Source organism: Poeciliopsis prolifica, unplaced genomic scaffold (assembly GCF_027474105.1).
Source record: "Poeciliopsis prolifica strain line A6 unplaced genomic scaffold, Auburn_PproV2 SCAFFOLD116, whole genome shotgun sequence".
NCBI classification, from domain to species: Eukaryota; Metazoa; Chordata; class Actinopteri; order Cyprinodontiformes; family Poeciliidae; genus Poeciliopsis; species Poeciliopsis prolifica.
This window is the reverse complement of record NW_026562491.1, coordinates 551,536-575,278: the sequence shown is the minus strand read 5'-3', so window position 1 is coordinate 575,278 and position 23,743 is coordinate 551,536. Positions and strand designations below refer to the sequence as shown.

Genomic DNA, 23,743 nt, shown 5'->3' with positions numbered 1-23,743 from the left:
TGCTGTGATCTGGCTCAGCAGGTTCAATATTTAGCATCAGTGGTTTTAAAATATTTCTGTTTTTTTACCCATCCATTATAGGAAGGTTTGAATCGTCACAGATGATTTTCTTTCATCACTGAACAGAGAGCAAAGCAGCTTTTATTAAAATAATTAGAAGCAGTATCTGAACATCATTTCACACAGCTTGGGTTTATTTTAAGTGGAGTCAGATTACAATGAGACATCCAGATGTTTCAGCCCTTCAGTCTTGGGTTGCCAGAGGTTTACCTGAACCAGACCAGGAATCCCTTTCATGAACTTCTACAAAGGCTTCCAGGAACAACCTGTGAAGATGAACTGAAACACCTGGAAAGCCCAAAGCGTTGTTGAAAAACAGTTTTCATTGGTTGATAGAGACCTGGCCTAAGCCAGAGTCCAGGGAAACCCTGACAATCCTCATTTAGCATCAAGATGCCTGAATGTCTTTTGAAACCAACAGCAGTTTGAGGAAAACTGAGTTTCAAAATCCTTGATCATCAATGATTGCATTCAAGGCCTATTTATGAACTTATTGCCTTACTAATAAGAAGTAAAGGGATAAATATTGCCATCCAGTGACTGTTTAGTTTGCTTCTGCAACCAGAACTCTCCGTCAACATCCAGGCTCATCCAGACTCTCCCATAACTTCATATCTAATCCCCTCGTTATGTTAGGTGACCCATCTGTTGACCTTGGCAGGATACCGAGACCATGAGGTTTATCAGCAGTTATTCTGGATCCTGAGACAGAACGTTAGGGTGAGAGAACCTCGGAGCAGACGCACCAGAAGAACTGAACAAACATCCTATTCTCTGCCCTGACTGATCAGGATCGCATCGTTAAACACCAGCAACACTTTGTGTTTTCATACCGGACAGGGCAAAGACGAGCGGCGTCAACCCTCATCTGGACCGGCGACTCAAAGCTGCATCTGCTTTCAGGTCTTCCTCCCTCTGACTCCACATCCTCGTCATCCTCCTCCTTCTCTTCCTGCACCTGTTTCTTCTGAGGTTCCCCTCCTCTGTACTGCTGCATCCAGGCGTTGAAGATCCTGGCATCTTCTTCTTCGTCCTCTTCTTCCTCTTCGTCTTCTTCTTCCTGGTCTTCTTTCAGAGTTAAGGAGTCTTCAGCGTCTGAAAACACATCTTCCTCTCTGTCTGGATCCATCTGCCTCAGCAGCACCAACTATTGGGATTGAATGTTGGATTACTCAGCAGTAAAACCACCAATGTGTGGTTGAAGTCCACTGCAGGGATTAGGTTAGCTGGTCAAGCACAGCAGCAGAGGTAGAGGAGCCAGTAAGATGAAGGTCCATCCAGACGGTGGACTTGTTCTGCTGTCTTCAGCGCCTCCACACATCAATCCTCAGCTGTTCTTCTGCTTGTTGTTGCTTTGCTTGTGTTTGTTTCTGCAGAATGTGGCGCTCTGACCTCAGGTCTGCAGTAATCCCTTTAGAGACGACCTGTAGGAGGAGGAGAAGATTACAGCTGCTTACAGGATCTGTGTCACATGAGCTGAAAACCCCTCACTGCATTTCAGCTGCTTATTGATTATCATCTTCATCAATCTGATAAACGCTGGTGTTATAAAACCAGCTCCAGTCACTGGTGAGGTTCAGACAGGACAGTTTCCTCCTTTTGTTCTCTTGCTTCATCTAATCTTTCTGCAAAAATATAAATCATTCTGTAACACATGCTGAACCTATTAAACTACATGTTTAACATAATTAAAGAATGAAAAAAAATCACTTACAGAGAAATCAGATCTGGAAATCAACACCAAAACACCATCTGTCATTTTGTTTTCAATTTTATTTTTGATAGTGACCTTATAGAAATACGTGCTACAAAATATTTTGGAATCTTCACTTGTACCTAATAAACACAAATATGTTTAGAAAAACAAAGTTATTCCTCTTGGAAACTGCACATCTATGCTATTCTATAAATGTATAACAATAATATCTCTTGCATATATTTTTATGATGATTTATAATAGTAGTAATATTAATAAGTCATTGAAATTCTGATATAATTTGAGTGAAAAAGCTGTAAACACCTACTAAAAATAAACATAAAAAAATATATAGTAAATATTTCTTATATTAATTTTATGTAATTTTCTCCAGGCTCATGCGCAACCAGGACGTATTTCCTGCATCGCGATACAACCGGAAGTGGGCGGAGCCAGTGGCTGGTGGCGGATTGTAAACAAAAAGTTAGCCGTTAGCTTTTAGCCGAGCTGCACAGGGCGGATATAAGAGGAGGACAAGAGTCGGTGAGCTTCAGGATGAAGGGTGAGAGTTTACTGACTCACTTCAACAGGACAGACCAACTTTTAACACTTTTATTACAAAGCTGTGCCGCAGAGCAGTGCTAATGTTAGCCTGAAGCCCAAAGAAAAAACTTTTAATTCTGCCCTGTTGTTGGTTAGAGACGCTTTAAATCTGCCATCAACATGCAACAACTGTTGGTTCCAGTCAGCTGGAGGTTTTCTGTAAATCGGCGTGTCGATAAGTCAACTATTGCTTTAAATGCCTTAGTTACACCGCTATTACTGGCTGTTCTGTCACTGGTTAACCATTAGTTTATTTAAACAGCTCCATCAGGATCTGATCCGGGTCAGTCCTCTGGCCTCAGTCCAGTAAAAGTCTGGATAATTATAATTATTTGAGTTCTTCTATTATCCAACAAATTGAGAAGTAATTTATTTGTTTCCACATCACAGCAAGTTTGTGTCCAACTTATTGATCAGAAGAAAAGGTCATTTCACCACAGAATGATCCTCCTAGTGTTTAATGTCTCCTCTTCTCTCCAGCCTCCTCTCTGCGCCTCCTCCTCTCTCCTCTCCGCCTTTTGACGGCGGCCATGTGGCAGGTGATCCAGCAGCAGAGCGTGAAGCATTATGGGATGCTGGAGGAGTTTGTTACCCTGGTGACAGAGGCCATCCCACAGCTGCTGACAGAAAGGCAGAGAGGTGTTCTTCTGCTGGCTCTGAGGGCCAAGGTGGGTGTTATGTCAGCTGTTTGGAAACAAAATGTTGCTAGAAAATGTGCTGAAGAACACATCCCCTACTCTAACATCTTTCAGGTGACCCTTTCTCACCCTGCTGATGATCAGACTCACCTGGAGAGAATCCGCTGCATCTCCAAAGCATCGGTAAGACAGCAGAAAGAATGTCACAAACTCAGGTTTATCAAGAGAAGTTAAATCAATTCACTGAGCAGAAACTTCATCAACATACCAAAAAAAAAAGAGGAACTCTAACTCAGTAAAATTATTCACACTGATTTTCAAGAGTTAGTTTGTTGGGATGTTTTTGTTTGAGGACTTGAGAACCGATACTGACATGTGGTACAAAGTGTTGAGTTGGAACAGAAATGCATACCATACTTCTCAGATTTTTATTTTTTGAAATGATAAATGTTATTATTTCACTTAAAAAAGATGAAAAACTTTTTGTAGATAAAATCCCAGCAGCTGGAAAGGAGCAGACTCTGACTCTTCCTCTTCCTCCTCCAGCAGGATGAACAGCTGACTGAGTGCTGCTCTGCTCTCCTCTCTCTTACTCAGACTCCTGCTGACTCACAGTGCCTCCTGCAGGTGGGTGGTTTCACTGCAGCTCTCCTGAGACTCCTTCCCTCTTCATTGCCTGTTCTGCTCCTCTTCCAGGAAGTGTTTGACCAGCGCTTTGACTCCGCCCTCCAGGCGCTGCTGTCGGACCTCCTGACCCGGATCGAGCAGCTGTTTCCAGTGCCGGACTTCAGACAGGTGCCCAGAGCCTCTCCTCTTCCTCACGCCTCCGTCTGTTTGACCCGCTGTCCGTTCTTCCTGCAGGCGGCCTGTTGGCTCCACGATGCCCCCTGTGTTCTGGAGGACTTTCTGCAGGAGACGGACAGGAAACACCTGATGGAGCTCCTGACCAATCAGAGCTGCCGACTGGGCCGAGCAACAACCGCAGGTACAACATCATAACCAGAGAGAGGTTCTGAGTCTGGATCTGTTCTGATCCATTTATTCTCTCCTCCAGTTTCTGGTGAAACTGAGGAAATGCTCCTGTCAGCCTGGTCCCACCCACTCCTCACTAGCCCCGCCCACCCTGACCAATCCGGCCAATCAGAGGGAGGCCCGCCTCAGCTGAACGTGAAGGTGGAGCTGATGACGCAGGACATGATTGGTCAAAGCGGGTCGGAGGAGGAGCTGGAGGTGTCCAATCTGAGCCCAGAGGGAGGCGGAGTCACACCTGTGGTTGAGGGTGGAGTCAGGATGAAAGACTCACCTGGCCAATCAGAGGGCTCTCAGCTCACAGCCATTTCCCATAATTCCCAGCGTGTAGCTCACAGGTGTCCTGCGTGTAGAAAGTGCTTCATCTACCGCTCTCAGGTGAGTGTTTACCTGCCAGCTCTCAGGGTGGAAAACCTGTTTGAAAAAATCCTTCAGTGTACCTGACAACCATTCAGCTGCGGGCCTAGCCCCGCCTCCAAAAGTAGCTCCTCCCCCACTCAACTCCTTCAGACGAGCCAGCAGCAATTAGCAAACACCTACTGAGCTCATTTTACGAGCTACTTCTTAAAGCAACACTGGTAAAAACATTGAAGGGTTGATAGAGGAGCCATGTTGGGTTTATGTCCTGAAGGCTGAGCTTCAGAAACACCAGAGGCTCCAATCAGGACTGATATTTAATGACTTGATGCCTTTCTGCCCCTGTAACCACTGAGCTGCTCCCCAGGTGATCCGCCACCTGCGCTCTAACAGAACCTGCGGGTCGTCAGGAAAATCCGAATCTGGAGCCCTGCAGGGTCGGAGTGAGGGGGAGCCCCGCCCCCTCCGGGCCCACGCCTGCTTCCAGTGCAGCTCCACTTTCACCACCAGAACCGAGCTGGTGACCCACTGCCGCACTCACCTGACCCGGCCCGTCTACCGGTGCAACCAGTGTGACAGCGCCTTCCAGCTCCAGTCCAGCCTGACCAATCACAAGCAGACCCACCGTCTGCACGACCTCACCTGCTCCGTCTGCGCGCAGACCTTCAGCTCGCAGACGCGGCTGCTGCGCCACCTGCAGACTCACTCAGCCGAGGGAGCCGAGTGCGTCTACAGGTGTCTGTTCTGTGACCAGAGCTTCTCAGGTAAGACCCACTCTAATTGGCTGCTGGGAACAGGTAGACAGAGTTAAACTTGTCCCTCCTCCGTCTGCAGGAGTCACTCAGCTGCGCATCCACCAGCGCAGCCACTCCTCCCGCTCCTACCAGTGCGATCAGTGCGACAAGTCGTATAGCTCGGTGACGGGGCTGCAGTCGCACCGCGCCACCCACAGCGGCGACAACCGCTTCCTGTGCCTCAGTGCGGCAAGTGCTTCAAGACCTGCGACGGCCTGGAGGGCCACCTGAGGACCCACAGCGGGGAGCGGCCCTTCCGCTGCCCCTACTGCCCTAAGGACTTCACCGCGCACGCCGGCCTCAGCGTGCACGTGAGCAGCACACGGGAGAGAAACCGTACGTCTGCACGGTGTGCGGGAAGGCGTGGCCCTCTGGTGGAGACCTGCAGAAACACATGAGGACCCACACAGGGGAGAGGCCCTACGTCTGCCAGGAGTGTGGGAAAGCCTTCTCCATCTCCTGCCACCTGACTGAGCACCGCCGCATACACACAGGTCAGCTGGTCACATGACCTTCATCAGCAGCATCCTGGAGCTGAATGTTAGCCAGCAGTAAGAACAAGAATAACAACATTGGTAATATAAAGCTGAAGGATTTATTTATTCACCAATCTCACTGCTGCATTGGAGTTTTCAGACTCTTATAATCAATAAATCCCTGTTAGCCTCTCTGATCAGCATCTTTGTTAGCAGCTCTGTTAGCCTCACTGGACATGTAACTGTTTCCATAAAGCAGTCTAAAATACAAACGTGAACAGTTTCTAAAGCAGATCAAGATTTGTCTGTAACTTACTGAAGGTTAGCCACACGGTGGGTTCTGTCTGACTGCAACCTGTCCAGTAAATCCAGTTCTGTCCGCCTGGTTCTGCTGCAGGAGAGAAGCCATTCTCGTGTCCTGAATGTGGGAAGTGTTTTCGGAGACGCTTCGACCTGAAGAAGCACCTGCTGTCCCACAGTAACATTCGTCCTCATCCCTGCACCTTCTGCTCCAAGAGCTACACCCGACAGACTCACCTGAAAAGACACCTGCTGACCCACAGAACTGCTGACAGGGAGGTGGAGGAGGAGGTGGAGCCTGTGGAGGAGGAGGCGGAGCCTGTGGAGGAGGCCTGACCTCCTAAGGAGCAGCTGTTCTGATCTCTGACTCATTTTCTACTTAAATGCCTGTTCATACAGTGTGAACAAATGAATGTTTATGAAGGAGAATTATTTCCAGACCTGATGCAGAGCAGATAAAGGATATATTTTAAATATCATGTAAATATGTTTTTTTTAGATTAACTTCTCTTCAGCTGAGATGATGAACAGATTTATTGGATCTCTTTGTAGAACTTCCGATGTCTTTGAACAGAACCTCTGAATAAAATCGCTGGACGTCCGTTTGGATTAAACTTTGTGCATCTATGATCCATTTTCACGCTAAATGACCAAAGCGGAGGATAATCAGGCGATGTGGACAAACTTTTATTTGACAGGAAGTGACTGATGTTCTGGGTCTAGTCATCGTCTCCCCTCCCGACTTCTCGATCACTTTCTTCATCCAGCGGCCCATCCTGAACAGGTGGGTGTAGAAGCCGTACTTCCCGTCGCGGTCGCAGCCCTCGCCCCAGGACACGATGCCGATCTGGTACCAGCGGTTCTCTGCCGGGTACTGAACACAGTGCAGATTCTGGATCAGGCTGGAAACTCGCATCCGAGTCAAACACAAAGACTTTTACCTATCAACTTCTTTTATTAAAGATATCACCCCCTGATGGCCACTAGAAGCATTGCAGGCTCATTCCTTACCTTCATCACAAACGGTCCTCCGCTGTCGCCCTCACAGGAGTCGCCACGTTCGCTCTCTTCTGGTTTATAACCTGCAGGAACAAAGCCTCATATTTAGAGGAGAACTTCGGGCAGAAAGACATTAGAATTACAGCAACAATCAGGGTCTGCAAACAGTGACCATATTAGACTCATAGGATCAGACATTCCTGACTTTCAAACCAGAACTCCTAACTGGAGCATTGTCCGAGTCCAGATGGAGGCATGGTGGACACCTGATTGATCAACAGGAACCGTTACCTGCACAGAACATGTTGTCTGTGATCCTCACTGCGGTGGACTTGCGGCAGGTGTCCTGTTCCACTATTGGAAGGTGGATTTGTCGGAGAACTGAAGGTAAGTTTCTGGCTGAAGGGTTCCAGGTTTCCTTCAGGTTCCCCCAGCCGGTCACTCGCCCCTTGAAGCCTTCGCTCATTAACCTGTGAGGAAAACATGGTTTCTGCTTCCAGTTGGACAATGGAGACAAAATCTTCATGCATAAAGGTTTGGACAGACAGGTGTGTTTGTCTTACGTTCTGGCGACCGCCTTGGTGGGCAGGCAGATGGGATGGATCTGGTCTGAGAATGTGACGGGTCGCCTCAGGTGCAGCAGAGCGATGTCCCGGTTCAGATTCTCCCTCCAGTTGTATTTGGGATGGACGATGATTTCATCGATCGCCACGATCTTCTCGATTCCTCGCTCAAACCTGGAGACAAGACAAAGGATGCTCCTCTGGTCAGCAGGGATGTCATGTTAAACTGGGTCACAACTATACATACACCTCCAGGTATCTACCACCTTAGTTTGAGGTGAAGTGGAACAATGTTGAGGTGGTCTCCTTTCATTATTCCTTCCTCTTTGTGTAATGCACCAGTACAATTGGCAGCAAAACAATTCGCTGCCAATTGTTTTGGCAGCGAAAACAACCATCATGGTAGTGATGGTCCCACTACCATGCTTCAGATTCCCAGATCATTCTTCTCATCAATAGATCCAAATAGTCTCTTGTGTCCACCAAGCTAATCTCCACAAGACCCTGACCTCAACCCAATTGAATATTTCTAGTTAAAAAGTCGGACCGGTGCCAGTTCTTCTGAGATCAACATATGGTGATTGTTGGAGAAGACAGCAGGCAGGTTGTCTCACTTGATTCTGTTGTGTTTCCCCAGTCGGACCAGGATGTCGTCGACGGTGTAGTTCTTGTTCCAGGGCGGGTAGAGGATGCAGTGCGCTGCAGTCAGGATCCACTCGTCGCTGATCAGACTGGCTCCACATAGCAGCTCCTGTGGGCTGCGTTTGTACAGCATCACCTGCCTGCAAACAGAAAAATCCTTGATCTGACTTTTATTGTGGTAAACAGCCAGGATGTCCCGCAGCTGAAGGTGCGGTTACCATGGAGCTGAAGCAACCTCAGCATCATCACCCCCAACGATCCGTTGCTCTCTGTAGGACTCCAGAAGCTCGTTCTCGTTTTTATCCTGTATGCCCTTCTGTTCAAAGAGAGGACGCTGCCCACAGACTGGAACACAAGGAGTCCCAGTCAGACACGCCCCAAACCAGTTAACACACCAGTCTGCCAGTATCTCCATCAACTGGTACAGTGAAACAAACACCAATAGCGTGCCACTAGATCTAACCAAGAAACACTGATTTCTGGCAGCTGCTTTTTTATGTTCAGTTTTATGTCTGAATGTCAACTTAATTCATTAAAATACAGACATTTCTGTAACATTTTTTATGTATTTTCATTTTAACTAGGTACATTGTAACATGTTGCTTGTTACCAGGTCAGGCCATGACAAAGAGCTGTGATCAGGTGACTCACCACTTTCTCCTTGACCAAAGGAGCGAGGACTGAAGAAGAGTTTTTTCTCTGGACCCAGGACTGTTCGCTCTGTTCCTTTGTCGTCTGTTGTCTGCTCTTCACCAAACAGCGGATCGTCTGAGACACACAGGTGAACAGCAGCCACAGGTGAGGGGCCGGCCGACCCGTATGCTGGGGTAATCACTGGTCATGGGTTGGTACCGTACCGCACAACTCCAGGTCACAGTAGTCGATTGTGATGTTTCCAGAAATCTCCACGTAGCACCAGGGGCCCTCAGGGTCATTGTCTGGGTTTCTGCACTTGTTTCTGTCCAGAACCACCTCTGGGATGAAGGCTCTGCCCCGGCTGAGGGCCACAGTCTCTGGTGATGACCACTCAAGACAGGTGTGCCCTTGCGCCGTGACACTGAGGTCACCAGTGTAGTCAATGCCATAGCTCGGTAAACACACCGTAGTTCTGACTGGTTCTGGTGCCACAGTGGTCGGGACAAACACCTCACCTTGACAAGAAGCAGGAGTTCACTCAAACTATCCTTCCACAACCAAACAACATGGTGGCAGCAGACCATGAAGGCAGTGTTTAAATAAATTCAGGTGAACTCTTACCACATTTAGGTACTCTGCAGGTCTCTTTCTGGACCGTTGGGTCAGTGGTGAAACACCAAGGTCCTCCTGGACGGTTGTCAGGGTTCCTGCAGAAGTTCTCCTCCAGGATGCTGTTTGGTTCTGAAGCATTAAACTCCCTGCAGACAAACAGTTACCACAGAATTTCGGGTCCATTAGTTTGTTGACTTGTAAAATTTCACACTTATTGGTTGTTGTTGGGCATTTGACTGGTTCTGGTTTGCTTAAGAGTTGGTCAATGGTTGACTGGTTGGGTTGCAGTAGATTTATGTTGTTTGGTTCTCATGTACCTGGGTTGTTAATTCTGTGAGGTTGCTGGTTCATCTCATGTCTCAGGTTTGGTAATTAGTGAGACACTCAAAGCTCTCATTAAGCTGGTTAACTGATCTGTTCGATGGTTTACAGATTAGCTAGTTTAATTACTGATAAAATTAGTAGTCAAGTTAGTTGGGAAGCCTTGAACTAATATCTTAGCCAGTTAATTGATTGATTCATTGATTGGTTGTTCTGTGCCACACATGAACTTGTGGTTGGCCAATTTGTTTGGATTGTTGAAAACATGGTTGGTTGATCTGTTGGTCACTGGGTTGGTTGGTGTTCTGTGGTTTCTTGACTTAATTAGTGAAGTTGTTGTAGATAAGTCATTTCAGTAGCCTGCAGCAGAGAGCTTCCTGTTCCTCTGGTCAGGTAAACATACCTGTAGATGGGATGAGGGAACCTGCCTGTCCAGTATTGGCATTTTTTGCCCGATTCTGTGATGTTGATGTCTCCTTTATAGCTTCCTCCAACACCAGTGATGCACTCACCTGCACACAGCAGCACCGTGAACCATGTGACGACTGGCTGCCTGCTGTTACCTTCTGGTAACCGGTTTGTTACCTCGCACACAGCTCCTGATGATGTTGATGTTTTCTGTTGTTCTTTGCATCTTGGTTCCTTTACAGTCTGTTGGAGACAAACAGCAGCTGCATGTTTGTGTGCTGAACTCCTCTGGACTTTGGTTCTGTTTGCAGTGCAGCTGCATCAGCTGAATAAACTTCGTTTAAACCACAAACCCAACTGGATTAAATCAACACCAAGTCCAGTAACAACTTGGTCCTTCTGGGAGTAAATATCACCAGAACCAATAAACTTCAAGTTAATTTAAGTTTAATTAAAGCAAAAGCAAAGGAGGCAAAGCAAAGGATCTGATCACAACATCATCGTCTCTAGATCATTTCCTTGTTCTTCCTTACAGCTGGAGGAGAACCCTGCAGGATATTTACGTACCCAGATATGTGGCCCAGAAACTTTTCCTGCAGAAACAAAGAGTTTATTGTTTATTGATCTGATCTCAGAGTGGGGAGCCGTGACAGTTACAGTGAAGAAGCACCGTTTTATCGTTCTGCTCAAACACTTCTCTGGCTTCTTCATGGTCACAGATTTCCTCCACACACTCCCTCTCCAGGTTCCCTGAGGAGACACAACACACACACACACTGCTCAAATCGCTTGGAGGAGAGTGTGTGTCCAGCCGGGTTGACCTGCTGGGTTACCTGGTTTTATCTCCTCCCACAGCTGATTGGCTCGGCGGTTTCGGGTCAGAACCTGTGAAGCCAGCTGGCTGTTGAGAAAAACTGGAAAAATATCAAATAATCAAGAGACACAATTTAAAGATTAATACTGAGATGTTTTCTACCAGAACCAAAACAGTAAATACTTGGTACCATTGTTGGCCAGACAGCTGTGCAGCGCAAACAGCAGCAGAACAGCGGCCCGTTTAGACGTGGTTTCCACCATGATCCAGAACCTCAGAACCCGACCCAGCAGCGTCCAGAAGGCTCTCAGCGTCTGTCTGAGCTCTGCTGGTGGAGGCAGGGGGAGCTTATCGACTGCAGGGTCAAAGTGTGAGTCTGGCTGATGAGTGGGATGTTTAATGCAACTTCCTGTCCTGTTTATTGTCATCCGGACCGAACAGAACCTCCTGTGCCTGGCTGGGGTTATGGAGAACACCTGCTGGCCTGAGTCAGACACTCTGATGGAGCAGGTCAGAGGTCAGAGGTCAGGTTCACCTCTACTTTAGGAGCTTGGAGAGAACAGAATCAGGAGAGATTAAAGTACCAGATGTGTTCTTATTGATCGGACCTCCTGACTCGGCTGAGCTCACAGATCAAATATTTACCTGCAGATATGGAGGTGAAAGTCTCCCTGCTCGGTTCTGCTGGGTCCAAACCGAACCAGGAAGAACCAGATCAACAGAATGATCCAGAACATTTCTCCATCATTTACAGTGTTTACAACTTTATATCACAGAATTAAGCAGTTTAGCTTTTCAAGCACAAACACTGCCCTCTGCTGGTGAACTTTAGAATTACAGTCTGATGGTTTTCTGGGCCCAATCGGCCCTCATTACAGATCCGAAACCAGAACCACTGCTGGCCCAAAACACTTTTAGCAGAAACATCCTGACTGTCCTCAGAGTTCACTCAGCTGATGCAGGACTGAGGAACAGAACAATGATCCAAACCAACCTGGCCCAGAACTGATGCCTGAAAACATCAGAACCCATCAGAACCCAGCAGAATCCATCAGAACCCATCTAATCTTTAATTAAATTTACTTTACACATTTCAGGCTCTTCTCAAAGAGACAGGCGGCTAATTCTAGCAAACAGAACCAATCAGAGGACAGGTGACAGGTTTCACCTGGGAGCAGCAGCAGGTTCAATCTGATCAACATTATCATGATTACAATATTATTATAATCATGTCATAATAACATTGATAACTGTTGTTACAGAGGATAAAGTTGCTGGTTTCAGTTTCATAATTCCACCACCAGAGGGAGACAAACAGCTGAGATTAAACAATCTCTTAATTTCTTAAATTCCTTTAAATGTGACGTCATTTGATTTAAGCCAGACTTAAACTTAGACTTGTACTTTATTGATCCCTTAGGAAGACTCCCTCAGGAAATTGAAGACCAGTTGGTTGAATGAAGTTTATAATTTAACCTTTTTAAATTAGTTTCATCAGTAATTGTTTGAATGTTTATATCCAGTTGAGGTTTAATTCTTCCCTTCAAACAAAAACCATGAGATTTGAAAACATTTGAGTTCATTTTCTATTATTCTTCATGTTTCCATCATGTTCATGATCTAGAAAATGAAAAATGTTCTAGATCAGAAAAAGGTCTTCAAATAATTACAGGAAAAAAAAACTAATCCACAGAACTAAACTGAAAATTACATGAAAAAGAAAAAGTGATCCGACAAACTGTCTGCAGATCATAGAGATATTATATCTGCTCCTGAATATGGATTCATAACTGAAGGTGTGGCTGAACTCAGTGGGTGGAGCCAAGACGCAGGAAGTGGTTCAGTCTCCAAACGACTTCAACACAGTAAGTTTGTTTTCTTCCTTTTCTTTACAAACTAAGTTTTATTAAAATAATGAAAACAAATCCAGCTTCAGATTTATTGTTACATTTAGTTCACTTCATTCAGGATTTTCTGTTTAATGTAATTTAAAGGTCAGAAGATGTGAAATAAAAAAAAGATTTCAAAATGTTTTAGAGCCATTTTTATCCTGATAATAGAAGATCAGATGGTAGATTGGAGATCTGAAGGTGAATGAGGTTTTTTGTTTCTTGTTGGGCTGAAATCTAATTTTAGAAACAACTGGATGTTTCTGTCAGAGAGCTGGATTACAGCAGGAGGGAAAACCCAGGATTAGGAAAATCTCAGAGAATGTGAAGCAGAGACACCTGACTGACAAGAGCTGCATGAATAATATTTTAATTAAAAAGTGAAGTGAGAGCAGCTGAGTGAGGGAGAGAACCAGAACTCTGTGGTTCTGCTGCTAGAAATAAATCCAAACATTAAAGTACCCAGGTAATGTTGGATTGCTGCTCCCATCATGAGGCTCTCATGTTATTGGCAGATCCAGGCAAACATATTCTACCTAATAGAGATTTAGGACCTGAAATCTTAACCTTTAGTTAAGCTTCATTCAAAGACGTTTCAAAGGATCTGATGTGGAAAAACTAACCCGACTCTCACCTTTCCTCTGCTCAGAGTTCTGCTTTCATCACATCTGAGGTCCACTTTCACACTGGGACAATTTATTCAGATGCTATATTTGTTTTGTGCATATTTAAGCCAAATTACTGAAACTTATGTTTTAATCACACATTGCAGAGACACTCTGAACAGCTGCTCTGCAGCAGCTGGGAGACAAAGATGAATCACTTTTACCATTTTAAACAGAAGATGAAAAATGACAACTAAAGCAATAAAGACATGAGATGATCCATGTTCAGCCTGTTTCATCTGTCCTGCTTCAGATTATATGTTTAAGTTTCAGAGCCACATGCAGAGAGACACTCAGGAGAGAAGAAATCAGTTAAAGCTGTTTATTTACAAAGTGAAGTCATATGGATTAGGGGACTTCTGGAAGAAATAAAGGCAGCAAGAGGAAATGTTGGACGTGGGACTTACACAGGATCAGAGGGGAATCCACCTGGAAGTGAAACTGCAGGATGGGAGGCAGAGAAGCTGATGAGTCAACACTGAGGCAACCAGCTCCTTTTATCCAGGGTGGGATGAGGCCTGATTCCCTGCAGGTGTTGCTGAACACCTGCAGGGAATCAGGACTCATCCATGCAACAGTTTCACTATAGTGCCGCCTGGTGGCTCCCTGCTGGAGAGCCACAGAGAAAACACAACAGAGACACGAACAACTGGATTCACCTGCAGTTCTGAAACCAGAACAGCATCGCTCTACTGATCTGTGATGTTTTCTATCTGAAGTTTGTTCCCAGAAAGCCGAGTCCATGAAGAGCTGCTATGAGTCCACCGGGCTTGTTCAGAACCAGACTTTCCCTGATGAACACGTGAGTGGATGTGATGCTGATCTTTCACCTGCTGCAGTAAAACAATTCAAGGCCATCAGACTCATATCTGCACATTTATTAACTTGACAGCCGCAGTGACTCAGTTCAGCATAACTTGAGACATTTAACGTGTAATAAGCTGAAAACAGTGTTGTGCATCATTAAATGCAATAAATGACAATATATTGATGTACTGACATGAATATTGAGTTTTTCAGGCAGATTTAAAATGTAAAGTCAATTTGAAAATATATTCAAAATGAAAGTTGTTTGTACATTTTTGTATTTATTATTGATTATGTATTGATTAATTGATTCATTTAAAGATTTTTTAAAAATTATTTCATAATGCATTTATTTATTGTATTCATTTATAATTTTTCTTAGAATTTATTGTGATATATTTGTTTATGCATTGATTTATTATTTATTAATTGTAAATGTATTTATAATTTATTTATTTATTGCTTTGCTTAATCCATTTTTTTCTTAATTTTCTAAATTTATAAACGTTTTTATATATTTTTCTTTATATATTGATTTTTAACAATCTATTTCTTTATTCCCATGTCTTCTCTAGAATCGGGGAAAGAGAACCTGATTGTGTCCTTCAACCTCATCCCAGCTGTTTGTCATTTCGGAGCAACCAATCAAAATCAGAACCTCTTCAATTTAAGGGAAGGTTCTGCAAATTTGAACCGGATCAGTGCCAGTTCTTTCTCCCCAGGTAAAATAAATAAATACGACGAACTGATCTGGCTGTAGAATCAAAGGTTCCTTTTCAATATTTTTGATTTAGTCCATATTTGATGTAAAAACCAACAAGAAGAACTGATCAGAGTTCAAAACCTGGAAATTGGATCAAACTGATGAATGAGAATCAAAGGTGTCCTGGTTGTGAATGGATGAAAAGTTCAAAACCAGGATCACCAGGATCCTGGTTCCAATGCAGGTTGGAACCAAAACAAATGTGGACCTAAAATGTCCTTTTGTCTCCCCTGATCCACCAAAGACCAAGTTCTGATCCAGAACCGGAACCCAGTTGTTTGTCCCTGAGGAGCAGCCAGACAGGAGGATGGAAATCCCACCCTGACCTGAGGTCAGTTCCTCAGACAGACTTTAACCAACAGGAGCAGATTTTCAAAACAAAAGCAGCAACATTGGGTTGAAGAACTGGAAACAGAAGGAGAAAAATTAAAGCATATTCTGACAAAACAACTTTAACAACAATCATCTAAGATTCCATTGTCTTGATGGAAAAACAAACACATTAAAATATTTAAGATTTAAATGTATTAAATTTGAAAGAAATCTGCAGTGTTGCATGTTTTTTATAAATTATTCCTGGTTCCTCCACAGAGTGGACCAGCAGAGCTCAGAGGTTCCCACTGGTCCGTCTGCACAGCAGCATCAAACACAGCTGGACTCCATATTTATGGTCTGAACATCAGTTATGCTCAGTCAACTTCCTGCTGTTCTTTTTACACCAGATCCAGGATCTTCAGTCAGTCCAACATGGACCTGATGTTCTGATCCAGTCTGACTTGTCATCATCTGGGATTCATTTTCAGGAACTGGAGCAAAACATGATCCTTTTTATGAAGAACGAGCTGAAGAAGATCCAGAAGGTTTTGAATCCAGGTTATCCAGAACGCGTAGAGAGTCAGAAGGAGGATGAGGAGATGCTGCAGGGCGATGATGACGAGCAGAGGAGGAGGAGCAGCACAGAACCTTTGATGAAGATCATAGTTTTCTTCTTGAGGAGGATGAATCAGGAGGAACTGGCTGAGCATCTGCAGAGCAGTAAGATAATTATTCAAATCTCAATTTTCAACCAAATCACACATTTTGTAAAAATAAAATGCCTCAATATTTATTAACCAAGAAATAATTACTTTATTGCATTAATTTCTTCGATTGCATGAATCTCAGCAGTTCATGGAAAAGGTTCACCACAAAATCAGTTTGAAGGAAACAAATATAAAAATACATAAAATGCATGAATTACTGAACATTTATGCATAGTTCCAATAACTATTTAAATCAAATTAAAACAATACATTACATTAGCTGAAACTGATACGGTTTTATGTCAGAAGAAGCTACAACATCTCAATGTTGATCAAAATTGCTACTGCTTCCCTGCACCACAGACTTTAAACTCTTTCTGTTTTGTAAAATGTAGACAGGATCGGGTTGATCGGTGATAAATAATGACAACACGCTGTTCTGCTAGAATAAATGTGTCCTTTTATTCCGCCACAGATCACAGCAAACTCATTCACACAACAAACAATACATGATGCTTAAATTCCTTCAGTTCTGCTCTTACACAAATACTGGAGAGCCGTTAGTCTGGGCAGAGCAGCGTACACATGGCTGGGCGTCGGTACGAAACCCACAGCAGACTCTGCCAGACGGAGGGACTTCCCCCCCTTTATACTCACTAACAATCGACTTCCCATGGAAGACAGGAAATGACCAATTTCCCGCTCTCAGACGGGTTACCCAATCAGATCACTGCCACACCCTGCAGAATAAATGCCACGAATTCAGAGCGTGACCTCTCACCTATCAGCGCTCGACCCCCCCTGTTGTCCAGGAGCTTCATGATTAGTTACACAATGTAGCTTCAGAGTATAAAACATACAATTTATGGAACATAAAAAAATTCTCATACCACCATTTTTGCAGGTGTTTCCATAGATGATGATGTTGTTCATGCTCCTCTGCAGACCAAACCATCTCCTGAAATGGGAGTGACCACAGTTTCCTGGCCAGAATCTCATGCTAGTCCACCATAGCCTTGACTTTTCCTGATAGGTCGTCCTGCCAACATCTCCATCCTCAGAAATATTCTTGATGGAATATTCCTGAGCCTGCAATCGAAAAAACTTTTCCAAAATACTGTTTGGCTGTTAGATAGGGTAGTGATAGATGTTTCTATAATTGAAAAGTAGAATCTTTTTGTTACTTTGCCCTATTTTAATAAAAATATTTTTCAAGTGATCATATCTCAGATGAACTCATGTGTTTGTTTGTAGAAACTCCTTCCATGTGTCAGGATAACCTTAAATCCTCAATGAAGACAAAGTTCCAGTGTGTGTTTGAGGGAATCGCTAAAGCAGGAAGTCCAACCCTGCTGAACCAGATCTACACTGAGCTCTACATCACAGAGGGAGAAACTGGAGAGGTCAACCAGGAACACGAGGTCAGACAGATTGAAACAGCAAACAGGAAACAACACAGACCAGAAACAACAATAAAACAAGAAGACATCTTTAAAGTCCCACCTGGAAGAGATCAACCAATCAGAACAGTGATGACAAAGGGAGGCTGGCATTGGGAAAACAGTCTTAATACAGAAGTTCACTCTGGACTGGGCTGAAGGCAAAACCAACCAGAACATCCAGTTCATATTCCATTCACCTTCAGAGAACTGAATCTGCTGAGAGAGAAAAAGTTCAGTTTGGTGGAACTGATTCACCATTTATTTCCTGAAACCAAGGAATCAGCAGCTTTGAATCGTTCCAGGTTCTGTTCATCTTTGATGGTCTGGATGAAAGTCGACTTAGTCTGGATTTCTACAACAATCTGATCCTGACTGATGTTACAGAGTCCAGCTCAGTGGATGTTCTGCTGACAAACCTCATCAGGAGGAAACTGCTTCCCTCTGCTCTCCTCTGGATAACCACACGACCTGCAGCAGCCAATCAGATCCCTGCTCAGTGTGTTGACATGGTGACAGAGGTCAGAGGGTTCACTGACCCCCAGAAGGAGGAATACTTCAGGAAGAGATTCAGAGATGAAAAGCAGGCAAACAAGATCATCTCCCATATAAAGACATCAAGAAGCCTCCACATCATGTGTCACATCCCCGTCTTCTGCTGGATCACTGCTACAGTCCTGGAGGACATGTTGAAGACCACAGAGGGAGGAGATCTGCCAAAGACTCTGACTGAGATGTACATCCACTTCCTGGTGGTTCAGACTAAAGTGAAGAAGATCAAATATGATGGAGGATCTGAAACTGATCCTCACTGGAGTCCAGAGAGCAGGAAGATGATTGAGTCTCTGGGAAAACTGGCTTTTGATCAGCTGCAGAAAGGAAACCTGATCTTCTATGAACCAGACCTGAGAGAGTGTGGCATCGATATCAGAGCAGCCTCAGTGTATTCAGGAGTTTTCACACAGATCTTTAGAGAGGAGAGAGGTCTGTACCAGGACAAGGTGTTCTGCTTCATCCATCTGAGTGTTCAGGAGTTTCTGGCTGCTCTTCATGTTCATCTGACCTTCATCAACTCTGGGTCAATCTGCTTGAAGAATGTGAGACAGAAGAAAAGAAATCAAAACTGGCTAATTTACATCAGAGTGCTGTGGACAAGGCATTACAGAGTCCAAATGGACATCTGGACTTGTTTCTGCGGTTCCTCCTGGGTCTTTCACTGCAGACCAATCAGAAACTTCTACATGGTCTCCAGACAGAGAAGACAAGAAGCCTACAGAAAAACCAGCAAACAGTTCAGTACATAAAGCAAAAGATCAGTAACAATGTGTCAGTAGATAAAAGCATCAACCTGTTCTACTGTCTGAATGAACTCAGGGATTGTTCCTTACAAGAGGAGATCAGAAAGTACCTCATATCAGGAAGTCTCTCCACAGATAAACTGTCTCCTGCTCAGTGGTCGGCTCTGGTCTTCATCTTACTGTCATCTGGAAAAGCTCTGGATGAGTTTGATCTGAAGAAATACTCAGCTTCAGAAGAGGCTCTTCTCAGACTGCTGCCTGTGGTTAAAGCTGCTAAGAAAGCTGTGTGAGTATACTTGTTTTATTATAGAAATGTCACGATCCTTATCAACAACTTCATAAAGGAACCTAGAACAAATAATTAGAAATGTATAAGTATTTGTTTGTCACATTTACCTGCTCTAGAATGAGCCCAATTCTTTATTGAGACTGTTTGAGAGCAGTTGTGAAAGTTGATGTCTATTTACATCTTGTCTGAACACCTTCACAGGAATGTGGTTGTATTGGTGGTGATATGTTTCATTGTAAACGTAACATATTGGTTTTCAGGTTGAGTGGCTGTAACCTGTCAGCAAGAAGCTGTGAAGCTCTGTCCTCAGTTCTCGGTTCCCAGTCATCTAGTTTGAGAGAACTGGACCTCAGTAACAACGACTTGGAGGATTCTGGGATAAAGCAACTGTGTCACGGACTGGAGAGTCCATGTTGCAAACTGGAAACTCTCAGGTCAGATCACATTCTCTGTTGGTATTCAGCTTTAAAACCTTTGTTTTCACATTCTTGAGAAGAGATTCATGAGGGCTTCATTATCTACACCCGGTTGGGTGTGTCTGTATTGGCAGTGTGTTCCTCACTCTCTGAGTGTTGGTTTGGCTTGAATGTGAGCAGGACTGTGGGAACGTGGGCCGACTGTGAGCTTGTAGAAACTGTGATTAACATTTCAATGATGCACATCATATTTTGTGTCGACTCTGGTAGCCAGTTTGTCAGAAATCTTTGTATATTTGTTTATTGTGGGTGGCCCTGTCTAGTTAACTCTAAATAACTCTTCTGACACAATTGATAAAAAGGTTTGGACCTCAAGGCTTGACTATTAAATATCTATTTGCAGCTCAACAAATAGTACGGTTTCCTCATGGATTGAAAATGATGGTTGAGATGTTGATGATTTAAAACTGGAATAAACAGAAGAAAGTGACTGATTGATAAGTTCAAACAGGAACATGAGACAAAATTTTAATCTGAACATTTGGATGTACACTTCCAGATCATTCCTACCTTTATGTAATGGATTTATCTGTGTCTTCAGTCTTTCAGGCTGTCTGATCTCAGAGGAAGGCTGTTCGTCTCTGGCTTCAGCTCTGACCTCCAACCCCTCCTACCTGAGAGAGCTGGACCTGAGCTACAACCACCCAGGAGAGTCTGGACTCAAACTGCTGTCAGTCAGTCAAAAGATGCCTGATTGCAGATTGGACACCATCAGGTTAGGACTCATCATCTCAGAAAATGAATTACAGGATGCATCAGAGGTCTACAATCTGGTCCTGAATGGTTTTAAGCTTCTCTCTGCTCCAGCACAACTGAATAAATAATTTATTCAACTTATGACAATATTAAATCAGATGTGTTCAAGCAGAAAAACTCAGCAGGACAAAAATACCCAAGGAACAGATTTATCTACCTTGGACTACATTTGAGCAAGTTTAATTTGTTCTTTACTATTTCCTGAAGTAACTCAGCAACAATACTTGAATATTTAATAATGTCAGTAAAACAGACAACCAATGAAACATTAGCAATGTTGCTGCTGCTGTTGTACAGAAAATGAAGATCGTGTCTTTCTTTATGCCTTACAGAGCTGAACCTGGTTCTGTCCAGTGGTTGAAGCCAAACTTCAGAAAATGTAATTATTTTTATTCACATTTATCAGCTTTTTTTTTTTGCCATAGTCTAAGAAGTTACTCATTTGTAGTAGTTTGCAAAATGCTTTTTAATCCTCAAACCTTTTTGTTCTGTCAGATCAGTTTTTAAACAATGTATTGAACATATTTTTCCTCAGACTCCTGTAAACTCGCACTGGACCCAAACACAGCTCACAAGTTCCTCCAGCTGTCTGAGAACAACAGGAAGGTGACAGACCTGCGGAGGGAACACCCTTACCCTGATCACACAGAACGATTTGACTACTGGCCCCAGGTGCTTTGTGAAACTGGTTTGACTGGTCGCTGTTACTGGGAGGTTGAATGGGTTGGAAAGGTTTATGTGTTGCAGTGAGCTACAGAGGGATAGGAAGGAATGGTGACAGCGATGGCTCCAAGTTTGGAGGGAATGATCAGTCTTGGTGTCTTGCCTGCACTGATGGAGGATACAGTGCTTGGCACAACAACAGCGGGACACCCATTCCTCTTCCTCCCTGTCCTACCGTCTCCCGCCGTGTCGGAGTCTATGTGGACTGTCCTGCTGGTGTCCTGTCCTTCTACAGAGTCTCTTGTGATGTCATGACCCACCTCCACACTTTCAGCGCCACATTCACTGACCCTCTGTATGCTGGCTTTGGGTACGGGGTGAAATTAAATTCCTCTGCTCTTCTCTGTCAGCTGTAAACAAACAGGATGTGGTTTGATTAACTCGGTAAAAAAATATTCCTCTATATGAGATCAAAAAGAATAGGTAGAGGAGACATCTTCAAATGCTCCAAACGAACCTGTTGAATCAGTATTTAAACTTTCTTTGGTAATTAAATTATTACTTTACTCCTTATAATAAGGTGGTGTATCATTTGCCTCTTAAGTTTGTATTAAACTGTAATTAACCTGTATATCTTTTGTGATATACCACATAGAAAATGTAATATTTGCATTGATTTTATTTATTTTTCATTTTAAAAAGTCTTTCACTTGTGAAATATTTACTTCCATCTATGATGTCATACATATCAGCTGCTCCAGTTTTTTTGTTTTTGCCCAATTCCAGAGCCACAGAAATTTATCTAAGAGCAACATAATCCCACATTTTTCTACAATAATGCATAATTATGCTTACTGAAAATTTTCATAAGAAATTGTCTAAAACATTAAAGTGATGTTAATACTCACCTGCAGGGGGCAGCATTTAGCTCTACTGCACAGCTGCCTCAGACTTTCCTGATGTCAAGTCATAACTTGTGACTTGATACAGAGCATATAAAAACTGTGAATGATTGATTCATGTTCATTAAAGAATAAAAATGTTTGTGTTCAACCTTTTTTTTCTTCGATATGTCAATTTTGGAAGAAGTTTAAAGAAGAGATATTTCTACAATAGCACCAGAAGAACAATAAATTTTGTTCTTCTTTAGCACCAATAAAGAAGCTAATAAAGAAGAACAAAATTCATTTCAATTCATTGCAAAAATGGAGACTGTTAAACCTTAAAAATAAAACCTAAAATTCTGTGCATTTTGTGGTGAGCTGCTTCTCTTGTTGTGAAAATCTCCACCTTGACCTTTGTGAACTCTGTGAGAACAGACAACGTTTAACAGTTAAAAAGTTAAAAATGACTTTACACAGAAGATCTGAATAGGAAGCTGGAGTATCTGGAGAAAACCCGACATGGAAAGAGAAAACATAAGTTGGTGCACAAGCCTCAGGTTTTAAACTAGAGACCAAAGGCTGTGAAAGTTGATATTACTGTAAATATTACACTTAAAACTTTAGTTTTTTAAACCACCATAAAGGGGTTAAAGTTATTTTATTAAAAGTTAACTTACATTCTTATTTTATTATGATAACAGTAAAAGGATTGGAACAGCTTTTCCACATACAATAAGCTTTCAGTATTTACAGCTGTAGCTCATTAGGATTTTCCTGGTGGGGACTGGAGGCCAACCAGGAAGCTGGTTACCAGCTTCCTGCTCTTACGTTTCAATCATTTCCTTCTTAAACGTGTCAACAGATGATCCTGAAGTTGTGAAGTCATAACTGAAATAATCTATTATTTCTCAATAATTACAGAAACACAATAGGAACATGTTCCTCCTGTTGTACATTAAAATGTTACAGCTGAGTTCAAAATGAATCTGTTTCTATGAACAGATCACAAAACTACCATTGAGAATTTATTGAAACTTGAGCTTGACTTTTCCAAAGAATATTTCTGTTCAGCTCACTGAACACAGTACGACTTGGGACACTAGAGAGCATCGACCCTTTAGGCCAGAGGCGTCAACATCCAGTCCTGGAGGGTTGGTGTCCTGCAGCTTTTAGATGTGTCTCTGCTGCACCACCTGGATAGAATAATTAGGTGATTAGCAAGGCTCTGGAGAACTGATCTACACAAGGAGAAGGTAATTAAACCATTTCATTCCAGGGTTTTTGTAGTGTGGCACATCATAAAACTGCAGAACAGCGGCCCTCGAGGACTGGTTTAGGCAATGCATGTTTTATTCGATAAATGATATACAACAAATTTACAATAATTATGTGTGTGAAACAGAAGAAGAATCTGTGGTTCAGACTCACCATGGTTGGACAAGCTGCAGCGGCTCCAGTTCTGGTTGCTCCTTGCAGAACCAAATCTGTTACAAAGCAATTCAATGAGAATGTTCATGCATTGATAAAGTGATGTCATCGATGCACTCCATCATCACAATGGAGGACATTGTAATGATGCACAATGTGCCCCATTGTGCATCATTACGCATCGAAAATGTATTATTATTTTACTGAATCATACAGAGAAAAACATCAACAAAACTAGCAGTTGTGGAACTTCTTTATGTCATAAAGTTGTGTGTAGGTGGTGAGGCAGGATGCTGCAGACTCAGGTTGAGATAAATGATGGCAGTTTAAGAAGAAACATAAGAAGAAGAAAACTGAAAACTCCAAATCCAAAATCCAGGCAGATCAGCTGAGCAGAAGACAAAAGCTCAACACTG

General features: G+C 43.3%; 3 protein-coding genes and 1 pseudogene across 5 annotated transcripts; 3 read left to right on the top strand and 1 right to left on the bottom strand.

The window, feature by feature from the left end:
* The first annotated feature begins 1,563 nt into the window (after positions 1–1,563).
* LOC129354710 (zinc finger protein 624-like) lies at positions 1,564–5,418 on the top strand. 3 transcript variants are annotated; one of them, XM_055024193.1, is made up of 10 exons: positions 1,564–1,629; positions 2,151–2,318; positions 2,840–3,027; positions 3,112–3,180; positions 3,544–3,624; positions 3,694–3,792; positions 3,859–3,982; positions 4,052–4,404; positions 4,751–5,147; positions 5,218–5,418. In XM_055024193.1, the coding sequence occupies exons 2-10, from the start codon at positions 2,312–2,314 to the stop codon at positions 5,406–5,408; spliced, it is 1,509 nt and encodes a 502-aa protein (XP_054880168.1). In that variant the 5' UTR covers positions 1,564–1,629; positions 2,151–2,311; the 3' UTR covers positions 5,409–5,418. The 3 variants fall into 3 exon arrangements, with proteins under 3 accessions (XP_054880168.1, XP_054880167.1, XP_054880166.1); XM_055024192.1 differs by having other exon boundaries at positions 3,547–3,624; positions 3,694–3,982; XM_055024191.1 differs by having other exon boundaries at positions 3,694–3,982.
* Positions 5,419–5,565: 147 nt separating this feature from the next.
* Positions 5,566–6,306, top strand: LOC129354723 (oocyte zinc finger protein XlCOF6.1-like). Its single transcript, XM_055024207.1, has 2 exons — positions 5,566–5,671; positions 6,051–6,306. The coding sequence occupies exons 1-2, from the start codon at positions 5,572–5,574 to the stop codon at positions 6,287–6,289; spliced, it is 339 nt and encodes a 112-aa protein (XP_054880182.1). The 5' UTR covers positions 5,566–5,571; the 3' UTR covers positions 6,290–6,306.
* A 114-nt stretch (positions 6,307–6,420) lies between these two features.
* Positions 6,421–11,391, bottom strand: LOC129354727 (prothrombin-like). The gene is made up of 15 exons (XM_055024213.1): positions 11,139–11,391; positions 10,968–11,048; positions 10,804–10,884; positions 10,702–10,725; positions 10,312–10,377; positions 10,130–10,238; positions 9,415–9,551; positions 9,015–9,308; positions 8,809–8,925; positions 8,376–8,502; positions 8,130–8,297; positions 7,516–7,689; positions 7,244–7,422; positions 6,965–7,035; positions 6,421–6,827 (listed from the first exon to the last, which is right to left on the bottom strand). The coding sequence occupies exons 1-15, from the start codon at positions 11,374–11,376 to the stop codon at positions 6,591–6,593; spliced, it is 2,103 nt and encodes a 700-aa protein (XP_054880188.1). The 5' UTR covers positions 11,377–11,391; the 3' UTR covers positions 6,421–6,590.
* Positions 11,392–13,695: 2,304 nt separating this feature from the next.
* LOC129354703 (NLR family CARD domain-containing protein 3-like) lies at positions 13,696–22,183 on the top strand (annotated as a pseudogene).
* Positions 22,184–23,743: the final 1,560 nt, after the last annotated feature.

Bases quoted from the DNA above. Each gene is read 5' to 3' on its own strand.
- LOC129354723 (XM_055024207.1), top strand. From the start codon at position 5,572: ATGAGGACCCACACAGGGGAGAGGCCCTACGTCTGCCAGGAGTGTGGG. The intron at 5,672-6,050 runs GTCAGCTGGTCA...GTTCTGCTGCAG, and splicing joins GCACCGCCGCATACACACAG to GAGAGAAGCCATTCTCGTGT.
- LOC129354710 (XM_055024191.1), top strand. The intron at 3,028-3,111 runs GTGGGTGTTATG...AACATCTTTCAG, and splicing joins TGCTGGCTCTGAGGGCCAAG to GTGACCCTTTCTCACCCTGC. The intron at 5,148-5,217 runs GTAAGACCCACT...CTCCGTCTGCAG, and splicing joins CTGTGACCAGAGCTTCTCAG to GAGTCACTCAGCTGCGCATC.
- LOC129354727 (XM_055024213.1), bottom strand. From the start codon at position 11,376: ATGACAATAAACAGGACAGGAAGTTGCATTAAACATCCCACTCATCAG. The intron at 11,049-11,138 runs GTACCAAGTATT...ATATTTTTCCAG, and splicing joins CAGCTGTCTGGCCAACAATG to TTTTTCTCAACAGCCAGCTG. The intron at 10,726-10,803 runs TGCTTCTTCACT...GTTTCTGCAGGA, and splicing joins TGAGCAGAACGATAAAACGG to AAAGTTTCTGGGCCACATAT.